Genomic DNA, 12,872 nt, shown 5'->3' on the forward strand with positions numbered 1-12,872 from the left:
TAGACTGTTTCAGGAGAGAAGAACCTTTTCGTTGTTGTGGGTGTTAGAGTTGAGACTAGATAACTATTTAGTGGGGATACTGCAGGAGGATTGAAGGATGGGAGTGGGATTTTGCTATACCTCTAATTCTCTGATTTCTTGGTACATTGTCAGCAGAAGTGTTAGCTATGGGGTGGGGATACTGCTGCTGAAATATGGGGGACTTGTCTATTTTTTTTTTTATATTGTACACAGAGTTGGGTGGTCACTTCACTCAGCATGCTAACTGCACATGGATGGAGCTGAGATCAAATTTCATGTCCCAGGGTCTAAAATCTCCCAAAAGTACTTTGAGACTCAAGTGACAAGGGTTTTTTGGTTTCTGCTTTGCCAGAAATTAGCTGTGTAATCTTAGGCATGTTGTTTCCATTCTCTGGGCCTGTTTTCTAACCTAGAACATAAGTTTTAGACTAGATTTTCTCTGTGGTCTCTTCATCTCTGGCTTTCTATGTTGGAAGATATAACTCTCTGAGTGGAAACAAGTGGATGAAGAAGACATTCGTGCATTCAGCAAATGTTTATTAAGCATCTGCTAAATGGTAGGCACTGTGCTGGGCTTGGGGGAGAAAGCAGTGAATAAGATAGGTGTGGTTTCTGCCCTTTTAGCTCCACAGTCTAGTGCAGGAAACAAAGAAGAAAAAAAATTATTATACAGTTTAATAAGTATTCTAAGAGGGGCAAATACAGGGTCCTGGGGGAGAAGAATATTTCCGGAATAATTCTGAAGCAAGAACCAGAAAAAACCTTCTAGGGGAGGTGGAATTTGAGTTTTGAGATGGGAGCTCAGGAAGAATAGCAGGAGATGGATAGTTCTTAAGGCAAAAGTACTTGATGGTTATGAGAACTATGGTAGGCTCTGTTTAGCTGGAGAGTACAGAGTAAGAAGGAATTAGTGAAATCTAAGGTTAGAAAGACCAAAGGACACCAGATTAGCAAGGCATTATATGGCATTTGCCACAAAGGTAGTAGGGAGATATGGAAGGCCTTTAAGTAGAGGAGTTATATAATTCAGGCTTCAGCAGCAGAAATTAAATCACTCTAGTTATTTTCAGTAGAAAGAGTCCTAATACAGAAAATCAGGTGCTTCTAAAATTGGGTTAAGGGCTGGAGGGACAACCTTTAGGCTAGGCCCCCAGGAATAACTCCCAGGATACCAGGGGAACTGTTTTCTGTGCCACAAGCAGGAAAGTGAGGCGCCAGGGACTTTGGAAACACACCACCTTATCTGAAGCCTAGGAATCAAGAATATGCCACTGCCTTAACTATTGAGTAGAGTATCGTCATGACTTCTAGATACTCACTAGCAAATAATAATAATAATTAATACTAATAATATAGAATAAAATATCCCCTTCTATCGTTCCTCAAATACACAAAGCCAGTGACCAGACACTGGGGCCTTTGGGAAAGTAACATGGCTGCAGAAAACCCTAAAATCTCCATCACTATGCTTGCCAACAGAAGCAGCAGAAATATGGCTTCTGCGTCATTACCTCCTTTCAAATATTGTGTGTATGCATATGATTACCAGAAATAAATCACATCCAGAACACTGGATGCAAAGGAGCCTGAGAAGTGACAGGCTGTTGTAGGTTTTTGGTTTTGAGATTTTCAGCAATATAGGAGGGTAGGCTAGAAGGAGGGTGGCATGGATCCTGAGCAACCAGTCTATAGTATCTACCATAGGATTGCTAAGAGCAGAAGTGCTTTTGAGACAGATAATTTGAGCAGGAGAGTAGAGGCTGAACTGGGGAGAGAGAGCAGCATAAGAGACCAAGTAATAGATGGTAATGGAATCAAAGATGATGAGGAGCTGATTAAAAATACCGGTAGCAGGGAGACAGAGGAAGGACACATGAAAGAGTTTAAGGAGGAAGAGAATTACCATGACTTAGAGGACTGGGTGGCTGGAAGAAAGATGAGTGAGAAGAAAGACTTATGGATATCTCCTAGGGTTTTTGCAAGGAGACATTCCTACAAGAGAGGGAACTCAGGGGAAAGAGGAATGGCATGGATGGGAAAAGATGATTTCAATTTTAAGCTAGAGGTTCTTGTGACATATTCAGGAGGAGATATCTGTAAGGCAGTTGGAAATTCGTCTCTGGAATTCAAGAGAACTACCTGGAACTCATCAGCAGAGAATTGTAAGGTGTACGCAGGCAAGGATTTTGTTCCCCCTAGTGTTCAGTAACTTCATTGAAAGGAGGTGCATCAGTGTGTAACGTAGTTGGTAGTTCAAGCTTTGGGAATGGATGGGTCCACCATTCAGTGCAAGTGCAGAATGAAGACAAGGGGACTGAGATTAGAAGAACCCTGAGAAATCATGGTCTTAAATGATTGAATGAAGAAGAACCCAGACAGGAAGTAAAGACTGTATAACCAGACCGGTCATGTGGATGATGTCACCAAGGCAAAGGGAGCATTTCAGGAAGGAGAAAGGCATCAGTGGAATCAAGAATGAGGGAAGTCAGGGAAAAGAAAGATGGAATATTGGCCATACCATTTAGTAACAAGTTGGTCATTTGTTTATATTCACAAAAGGTTCTAGTTTCCTATGAAATGATGGGAGTGAAAGCCAGGCTGCAGTGGATTAAAGGGTCAATAGACAATGAAGTGGAGATAGGATATAATTGCACTTTCAAGGCCAAAAGGAACAAGAAACAGTAGGTATTGGCAAGGATATGGAGAAAGAGAAAACCTTTTGCACTGTTGGTAGGAATGCAAGCTTATGCAACCACTATGGAAAATAGTATGGAGAGTCCTCAAAAAGTTAAAAATAGAACTACCCTATGATCCAGCAATTGCACTACTAGGTATTTGACCCCAAAATACAAAAATATTTTTTTGAAAATATATATGAAAAAAAGATATTTTGAATATTATCTATACAAAAGAATATTATCTACAATGGAAATAGTTCAAGTGCCCATTGATTGATGAATGGATAAAGAAGATGTGGTATATATACACAGCCATTACTCAGCTGTAATAAAGAAGGAAATACTGTCATTTGCAATGGCATGGATGGAGTTAGAGATTATAATGTTAAGCAAAATGAGTCAGAGAAAGACAAAAACCATATAATTTCACTCATAAGTGGAATTTAAAAAACAAAACAAATGAACAAAGGGAAAGAGAGGGAGAGAGAGACGGAGAGAGAGAGGGAGGAGCAAACCAAGAAACAGACCCTTAGGTATGGAGAATAAACTCGGGGTCACCAGAGGGGCTACCTGTGGGAGGATGGGTTAAATAGGTGATGGGGATTAAGGAGTATACTTGTTGTGATGAGCACTGGGTGACATATGGAAGTGTTGAATCACTATATCGTACACCTAAAACTAATATTACACTATATGTTAAATTATATGCAAACAATGAATTTTGGAACATTGCATCAAAAACTAATGATGTATTACTGTATGGTGACTAACATAACATAATAAAAAATAAAATAAAATAAAATAAAATATAAAAATAAAGTTAAAAAGTAATGAATTCAAATAAAAACTTAAAAAAAAACAAGGATAAAGATACTAGTTGCTTACATTATGGTACTATGCTGGTCACTAGTATCTGTCTCAACATAACCTAGCAGAGTAGCTTTTAAACTATTTTGGCATTACTTGCCAAAAGAAATAAATTTTACAGGGTGCCTGGGTGGCTCAGTTTGTTAAGCATCTGACTGGTTCAGGTCATGATCTCAGGGTCCTGGGATTGAGCTCCATGTCAAGCTCCATGCTCAGTGGAGAGTCTACTTCTCCCTCTCCCTTTGACCTTCCCCCAACCTGTGCTGTCTCTCTCTCTCTCTTCAATAAATAAAATATTTAAAAAATAAATTTTACATCACAATTAACACATTTATTTTTATATATAAATGAAACAAAAGCTTGATTAAACCATAATTATATGGACATTTCATATAAATGGAAACATACAAAAGCCTTTTTTGTCTGGCTTTTTCACTTAGCATAATATTTTCAAAGTTCATCTATACTGTTGCAGTAACAGTACTCCATTCCTTTTTATGGTGCAATAATATTTCATGGTATGGATATACCACATTTTGTTTATCCATTCATCAGTTGATGGACATTTGAGTTTTTTCCATCACTTGGCTATTGTGAATAATGCTATTATGAATGTTCATGTACAAGATTTTATGTGGACATTTTTTCCCATTTCTCTTAGGTATATACACAGCAGTGGAATTGTTGGGTCAAATAGTAACCCTATGTTTAACTTTTTGAAGAACTATCAGACTGTTTTCCAAAGTGGCTTCAACCATTTTTACCAGCAGTGTTATGAAGGTTCTGATTTCTCCACATCTAGCTTTTCTATTGTAACCATTCTTGGGGTATCTTATTACAAATACTGCTGTAGTAAATATCCTGCATTTGCATTTCCTGCATTTGACTTACATTCTCCTGATGGCTTATATGATGAACATCTTTCCATGTGCTTATTGACTATTTCATTGGAAAAAAATGTTATTCAGAACGTTTGCCAATTTTTTATTTGGGTTATTCTTTTTATAATTGACTTGTAAGAGCTCTTTATATATTCTAGGTACAAGTTTCTTATCAGAGATATAACTTCTAAACGTTTTCTTCCATTCTGTGTGTTGTCTTTTCATATTCTTGATAGTGTCGTTTGAAGCATGAAAGGTTTTAATCTTAATGACATCCAATTTGTCTATTTTGTTGTTGTTTGTGTTTTTCATGTCATATCTAAGAAACCATTGCCAAATTCGAGGTCACAAAATTATTCCTATTGCCCCCATTTTGTTAAAATTGCCACAATATCATTATAACATCTTATCAAGTAATAGTGATTCCTATTATCATCAAGCGTCCAACCTGTTCAAATTTCCAGTTGTTTCACATATATCACAAATGTGTGTGTACAGATGCATGCACGTGCATGTGCGCACGTGCACACACACACACACACACACGTGTTCCACCTAAGTCAAAAATTTTCCTTCCTATTTGTTTGTTAAAAATCCAGGTTGTTGGGCTGCCTCTGCCCAACAAAAAATCTCTGGATTTTTTGTTAAAAATCCAGGTTGTTGGGTTAAGCCTCTGCCTTGGGCTCAGGTCATGATCTCAGGGTCCTGGGATCGAGTCCCGCATCGGGCTCTCTGCTAGGCAGGGAGCCTGCTTCCTCCTCTCTCTCTCTCTCTACTTGTGATCTCTCTCTGTCAAATAAATAAAATCTTTGAAAAAAAATCCAGGTTGTTGGCCCTGTAGTTGTTTTGTTTTTGTTTTTTAGTCTTTACCTCCACATCGCAATTTAATATGTTTTTCTGTCCTTTGTGTGTTCTATAAATTCATTATTGATCTAGAAGCTTGATCTGATTCAGGGTTTATATAATTTGTTTTGGCATGAGTCATTAATTGGTAGTGTTATAAGCCCAAACCTTTGAAGTGGGAACTTCTTTAGGTTTTATTCTATTTTGTAGGGCTATGGGCCATATTGTTTATGACTTGCATTCATCCAGAATTTCTAGTCATTTATTTAAGATCAGTGACTGTTCTAGCCTCAATGATTTCTAGAGAATTAATAGCAATTCTCATTCCTTTTAGAGTCTATAGTATTCTAGGAGTTCCAGAACTTAGCTTGTCCTATTCCTGGCTAATCTAGTTTCTATCCCCTTCCACCAATATATGTCTGCTCACTTTTACAGTCCTAGGGTATAAGAGGAAGAAGGGCTGAGAGGTTTACTGAAATTGCATGTATTTTTTCTGAGATGAAGTTTCAGAGGTTTCACTGAATTTTCAGGTAGGTCTAAGTCCTCATGTGACAGAAAGGAGATGGAGGCCAGGAGAGGGGAAAGGAGTTGCCTAAAAGTCATAAAGCAAGCTTAAAATAGGGCTGGGAGTAAATCTGAAACCTTCCCACCCAGGGCTTTTCCCTAGTTCCAGACATAGAATCAGGAACATTGAGCAGGGCAGTGATTACAAACATATTGCAAGTTTTGTAGAGGCTTTTCAACCACAAACTTGGAGTCTTTTCAGAATACCCATCTTGCTGGAAGAGTGCATACATAGTCTAAAGAAACCATAAACAGGAAAGAAAATTGACCTGCAAGTGCAGGAATATCAGAGAAGACAAAACAGAATTGGATTTTGGATAATTTGTAGTGTGTCCTTGTGGTTCTGTCAACAGCACTGTTTTTGTTTGTTTGTTTGTTTGTTTTGTTTTTGTTGTTGTTGTTTTGAATGTGTATAGCTAATTATGAGTTGCCTGTAAATACTTGGGCAGTGGCCAAAGAAACCTTTGCTATCTCCCTGGCCCAGACTCCAAAACAAGAGGATGCCAAGGCATGCCTCCTCCCCACCCACCCATCCCTTTTTTCTGCTCCTTTTCCCTCTTCTTCAACCTTTTTTTCCCCACATTTTCCTTCACCCTCCTCTTTCTTCACCTTATTCCTATTTCTTCTCCCTCCCATCTTTCCTTCTCTTTCCCTTCTATTAGTCTTCCCTTTTATCCTCCTTCCGTCCCTGCCTGCCACGCCCTCTCCTTTCCTCCCACTTCTGTGTGCACCCTCCCCCTTCCTCTCCCTACATTCTCCTCAACCCACCCCCAACAAGCTCTCCACCCCCACGCCAGAACCGGCGGCCATTGGCTCGCGCTAGTGGGGGTTTGGGGGAAGGGAAGGCTTGGGCCCTCCGATAGGTTGCCGGGGCTAGCACACCAGCTGAAGTCCCGCCCCACCCGGCGAGTAAACGCACGGCTGCAGCATTTGCTATTGGCTGAGGGGACTGTCAACCCCTCCGGCAGCTCCTCACGCAGGCGCCCACAGTCGTTAGGTGAATAAAAAACACCGCCTACGGGCTTGGGGGGTGGGGAGAGGAGAGGGAGAGAGCCAGCAAGGCAGGATTTAAATGAAAGGCTGGAAGCCGGGAGACCCGCGGAGAAAGCAAGCAACCAGGCTAGAAAAACGAGGAAACTAGGAAAGCGAGCGACCTAGAGGGAGTAGGGGAGACCGCGACTGACCTGTAGCCAGGCAGCTGGACAGACGCACGCCCGGACAGACAACCGAGCAGGCGCAGGAGAACCTCGCACTGGTTCCTCCCGCCTTTCCCTTGAAAAGCCAGGATTTTGCCTTTTGCTTGGCGCCCGAGAGAGAATGCTGGACTCTGCCGACTTCAGCGCGAGCTAAGATTTCTCAGCTAGGGAAGAAAAATCAGCTTAATCCTGAGAAGGGGGAAAGCAATCTCCCCTGTCCCCATCCTCCCGCCCCATACCAAACTCGGGCGCCAAACCCAGCCCTTCCCCAACCATCCGACTTCCTCCTCTCCCTTCTAGCATGGTGGCTGTATGGACAGTCTGACAGAGCAGAGACTGACATCTCCCAATCTGCCGGCCCCCCACTTGGAACACTACAGTGTTCTGCATTGCACCATGACCCTGGATGTGCAAACTGTAGTTGTTTTTGCCGTGATTGTAGTCCTCCTGCTTGTCAATGTCATACTCATGTTTTTCCTGGGAACGCGCTGAATGGAGTCCAGCTTCCTGAGCTGTTGCGAACTCTCGCTTTGATTTCATCCCGAGAACCACCGAGAATAAAAAAGAGACAGACAGACAGAGACAGGGAAAGAGAGAGAAAGCAAGCTTTCTTACTCAGGGGGGAAAACGTTTTGAGCTTCAACATGGCCTCGCTGTGATATGTATGACGTTGGTATATTATCTCTCCCTAAATCTTTTGTCATGTCTTGTCTTTTAAATATGCCTGTGAATGTAGTTGCTTATTGCTTGAGTAAAATAGTTGATAAAGAAATGTATTCTATTTAAGTGTGCGTGTGTGTGTGCATTCTCCATCTATGTGGTGTTCACGGAGCAAGATCTGCGTCCTTAAACAGTGGCTTTGCTGTGTGTGGTGTTTTTGTTTTTCAGTTCATTGTTTTTGAAAACTACCTATAATTTCCGTCAAGGAATTTTAGTCAAAAATTATCTCTTGCCATCAGGAGTGAATTTGGGTTTGTTTCTGGACAAGGATGGTTGTGGGAAGAGTGTGATGGATTTTTGACATCTTAGGAAAGTCAGCCCTGCACTGGATGTTAAGAGGGAATAAAAATGAAACAAGGAATGAATTCAGGAAAAACGATTCTTTAGTTTCTAATGATAAGTAAGAATTTGAGAAGTGATATGGTGGGGTGCGTTGAGCTGGCAGTTGGTGACTGTGTCCTTTGACTCAATTAGCTGTCTAGGGTTTAGTTCATAGTTTCCAATTTGGAAATAAGCCATCTTTAAAACATTTCTTATAGCATTAATTGTCAGTTTTTTTGGAATTATGGACTGAAGCATTAAAGTCTTCTTTGATGTTTATGAATTGGCAAGAAGAGATATTGACAAGAGCTGTTTGGGTTCATTTTCCCAAAGAAGATTGTACCCCTGGATTTGAGTTTGTGGATTTTCTCTGTGTCATCTGAAAAAACAACAAAAGCCAGCTCTTTACCCACCTTGGGAATAATGGTACATGTATATGCCTCTTTTGGATAATCTTTATTTGCAATGATGTTCTTGAACTACGTTTTTAAATAGAACTTTCTAGTGCTAATGATAAAGTGGTGGGTTTTGTTTGCTTTCTTGTTCTTTAAAGATCAGAGGTTTCTAATTGAAGGATTTCCATAACAAAATGAAAGTATGTAACATGCTAAATTAAGTTTTGAGCAGCGCCCCCCCCCCCCCGCAAAAAAAAGTCTGCGTGGAATGGGCTGAGAGCTGGGGAAAACGGGAGCTAGAAGCAACATTCAATTTTGACATATATTTGCATTTCTCTATCAGATGGTAGTGGTGGTGATTGCTGTCATTATTGCTATTATTTTTATATTTTTCTTTCTGTTAAAAAAGCTTTTGGAAAAGCCAGGAAATGGTCTCTGATGCCAATGTACAAGATACTTATTTTCCCCCTACCTCCTCCCACTGATTGGCAGGTATTCCATTCTATGTTTACCTGACTTGAAATAGCGCTTTTTCTGGCCCATGTAACAATGAATCGGGGTGCATACAGTCTACACGCATGTTCCCCCTACACCCGTGGGGTTGGCTGCTCACGTGTGATGTACAAATCTGCTGGGATTGTGCTGTCAAGTTCCATGTCTTATTGTTCAATCTCTTTGGAAATGATTATGAAGGGAAAGGGGCTGTGAAGGGCACTTGAAATTGTCCTGATCTCAGAATCCAGAGAATATTATTTAATGGCGTCAAAAGAGGTTTTGAGCCTCAGGGTATGTGCACTTGGCACCGAGTGGGTAAAAGGCTTTTAAAAAAAAATTAATATTATTCTGTTGTACCATGGTATAAGCATGATCTTGGAAGATTCTTATTTACTCTCTGGTTCCTTTGTTGGGAGGGGGCTGGATTGAACTGAACTTGTTTCTTTGCAAAGAAAATCTTGTGATTCCTCTTGCCCCACCACATACTCTTAGCTCCAATGGTATTATCTAAAATAAGGTTATGTTTTGGCTGGGCACTTTGTTTTGAGACATGTTGGACAGGAAAATCTCTAGGCTGGGCAGCTACAGACTTGGGTTCTTTCTGTTGAGAGATTATTTGACCTTGGGCTTTTTTTTTTTTCCTTCTCAGTGTGTTTGGGCTTCCCTGTAACATTGGCATTTGGGGATGATTGGACTAAGTGGCCTCCAAGTTATTGCATTCGGTGATTTTGGGTGCCTAGAGGCACTTGAAATCAGAAGGGGAGGAACTGGAAAGACAAGTGAAAAGGAAAATGAAATCTTTATCAATGGATGATGGGGCGGGGTTGGAAATACCTGGTTGCTGGTATCTGGAAAAACTTGAGAATTTTTACCTAGCTTTATGGGAAGAAAACTGGACTATAGCAATGGAATGCTTTTTGCTTTTCCCCCCCTTTAAGGTGAGAAGGGTTCTCTAAAGCTAGTCTTTGAGCCAGGTTTGTGGCAAAGTAGGGTCATGAAATGCCATAATCTTCACCTCTGGGTGCCTGACAGACCCTTGGCAGAGAACCTTTGTGAATGTATGTGTGTAGGGTGTGTGGCAGTATGTTTGTGGGTGTGTATGCACACCCTTCTGTGTATATAGAGGGGAGAGGGTGCACACTCTTGAAAGTGGGTGGGGGTTGGTTGTGCTAGGAATGAGGAAAAATAGCAGGGCATGCATTGACTGTTCCATAGTTCTGAATGGCCTCCTTGTGCTAGGGCCTGTAAGGATTTGACCGGTGCCAGATTGGATGGGTATTTCCCCTACACTCCTCCAACCCTCCTACCCCACAGCCCCTTAGGCTAAAGGAGTCACTTGATTGAGCCCTTCCATCAGCAATTTAGCTGGCAAAATGGGTAAGCATTTTTCAAATTAACTTATCTCTAGGCAAATAAGGAGATGTTGCTAGCCAGATGGCAGGCCAACCAAGAGCAGCTAAAAGGGAGTTTGGGAAGTAGAGAACCAAAGTTGGCAGTATGACTTTTTACTTCTGTGAATCCTAAAGGTTTGGCATTTCTCCTTCAGACTTGTGAGGATATGCAAAAAGAGAAGAGTGGGAGAAAATGAAAAATGCAGCCCAGAAGAGTGGAATCCTCTGCATTTGACTTTTTATTCTTCCCTCTTCTGTCTCTTCTCCCTCTTCCATTTACTCTCCCCTCTGATACAGCCTCCTCTACCCTGCCCACATTCCTGCTGTAAGTGGGTGGTTGGTGGGAGAAGGAGGAGTAGGAAGAGAAGAGGGGTTTTCATCTCTGATTGTCCCAGCTTTTTCCAACTAAGTTTCTCGCTTCCTTACCTCTTCTCTGATTTCTTTGGGTAGAGGATAAGCTTTTGCTCTTAGAAAGGACAGAATTCCAGCTCAGAAATTTTCCCTCCCAGTTCCCCACCAGGGGATTCAAAAGCAGCCTGTTACCAGTATCCTAGCAACCTCCTGCATCACTTAGCTCCTGCTGAGCTCTGGAGCCCACCCTTTAAAAGGTCCAGGCACAAAGGGCTCTAGGGAAAGGGAGCTGCAGCCCAGCAGGACTTGGAGAGATGCTTTGGTGGGGGGGTTGGTGAACAAAGAAGAAACAAGATCCTCATTGCCTGCAAATGCCTAGAAAACACATCCAGAGAAGGTATATTAGCCTCATTAACCATACTAGCCTCATTCCAGTCATTGGGGCTCTTTATTGGAAAGCTCCTGGGTTCAAATTCTTTTCTCCTTTCTTCCAAATGTCTTCCTAAGATTAACTGAGTCATTTCACAATCTAGTTTTAGTGCAAGGAAGTCTGTAGATCATGAAAAATATTTTTTTCACCCTGACTTTTGGCTGAGGCAGAGAGGAGGTGAAGGGATAGTATGGTGGGAACAAACTGAGCAGTGCTTTTTCCCTATTGAGACAGCCCCTATCTGTCAGAACCTGTAACATCTACTTGTGTAATGTGCCCCAGTTTTGTCTGTGGCTTAGGGAACTCTGCTCAGGCTGGCCGCTGTATGGAATTTAGGGGATTTTGTTTTTATGTCATTGGTTTCTGAGGAGTTTCCAAATGGGAAGGCTGGGCAAATTAGGAAGGCCATTTTGATTGTAAGCCTGGTGAACAGGTTGGGCTTGGGCTTGGCCTTGGCTGATTCTCTCATTCACCACTGTGTGTGATTAAGTATTGAGAGCTTCGAGATCCCAGTGAGCCTGTGGGTAAGGTAATTAGCCCTGTGGTGAGGCTTAGATTGAGAGTACTTGGCTATGAGCAAAAGGCACAGTCTTACAGTTGCAGTAACTTACAGTTACATGGGCCAAAGCATGTCCCCCTAGCCTTTGTCTGTTATCTTGGCCTCTGAGTGTTTGCTCTGGACAAGGACATAATTGGGAACTGAACCTGTTCTCCCAAAATAACTGCTTCCTTAGAAGATCTCATACTAAACTTCTGGATCCAGCCCCAGTTGCTTTGCCCCCTAAATGATATGGAGGTGAGGGATTTTATACTTTCTGGCTTTTATTTCTAGTTCTGCAACTTGTTTTAGGCCAACTGAGGCTCTGGCTTTCTAAGAATCCTTGATCAAAGTTTAGCTCTTCTGATATCTGCCCAGAGTGTCTTCTGTCATTAGGTGGGTCTAGCTCTCAAGAACATTTAGTTAAGCATGGTTTACCTTGGCATCAAAGTACAAAGTGGAAAAGCTATGAAGGGGAAGTGCCTAGAGGATAGAGAAGACTTGGGATAAAATCCAGTAATGACAGTACTAGTAATCCCTTGTCAGTACATGGGTCTGTGGAATTTACAAAGCAATTTCACATCTTTTCTAATTTTGTGCATCACATCACCCTTGTGAAGTGGGTAGGGATGATTGTTATTCCCTGTTTTACAGATGAGGTAAGTAAAGGTCAGAGATATTGGTGCCATGGACATAGGTCTGCCTTTCAAATGGAGAGTGGGGAGAGTCAGAGTTGATCATCCCCAACTAGTGTGAAGCTGAATGAGGTCAGGTGGAGAGGTAGGTTTGTGAGTCATTCCTGAAGTCATACTATCTCCCTCAGCTTACTCATATTTTTAGTGCTTTTTCATATTTTTCATTTTTATAGCAATTTTACACAGAATTTCTCATTCAATAAAATGACTATCTTAAATATACATCAGAAAATTTCTTTTAATCTTATGAAAACTCAGTATCTGGAATCTTTAAAGAGAAAGGAATGTGAATAGGTGAAGCCTAAAATACAGGATGGTTTTGAAGGAGCTGCAGTTTTCATCCAATTTTCTTTCCTCTCAAAATACTCTTATTTTTCTATATTTCTTTATGAAGTGGTGTTGCCCAGAACTGATTATACTACTATGCTACTCTAGGTGCTACTTGATCAGGATTAAGTACAAAGGGACTTTGATCTGTCTGTGAAA

The 12,872-nt window shown here is 41.3% G+C and overlaps 1 protein-coding gene across 9 annotated transcripts in view; it reads left to right on the plus strand.

Moving 5' to 3' along the window:
- ARHGEF9 (Cdc42 guanine nucleotide exchange factor 9) overlaps nucleotides 1-12,872 on the plus strand; it is a 197,314-nt gene that overhangs the window by 29,463 nt on the left and 154,979 nt on the right. For 2 of the 9 annotated variants that reach the window (XM_004781253.3, XM_013050362.2), the window contains exon 1: nucleotides 6,879-7,723. The exons of 3 other annotated variants lie outside the window; for them this stretch is intronic. In XM_004781253.3, the coding sequence (XP_004781310.1) occupies nucleotides 7,715-7,723 (9 nt within the window). In that variant the 5' untranslated portion in view covers nucleotides 6,879-7,714. Of the gene's footprint in view, nucleotides 1-6,822; nucleotides 6,852-6,878; nucleotides 7,724-12,872 lie in introns of those variants that run through there. 4 more of the 9 variants (XM_004781256.3, XM_004781260.3, XM_004781257.3 and 1 more) reach the window with 3 other exon arrangements.

Source organism: Mustela putorius, unplaced genomic scaffold (genome assembly GCF_011764305.1).
Source record: "Mustela putorius furo isolate JIRA1106 unplaced genomic scaffold, ASM1176430v1.1 tig00001472_pilon_pilon_pilon, whole genome shotgun sequence".
NCBI classification, from domain to species: Eukaryota; Metazoa; Chordata; class Mammalia; order Carnivora; family Mustelidae; genus Mustela; species Mustela putorius.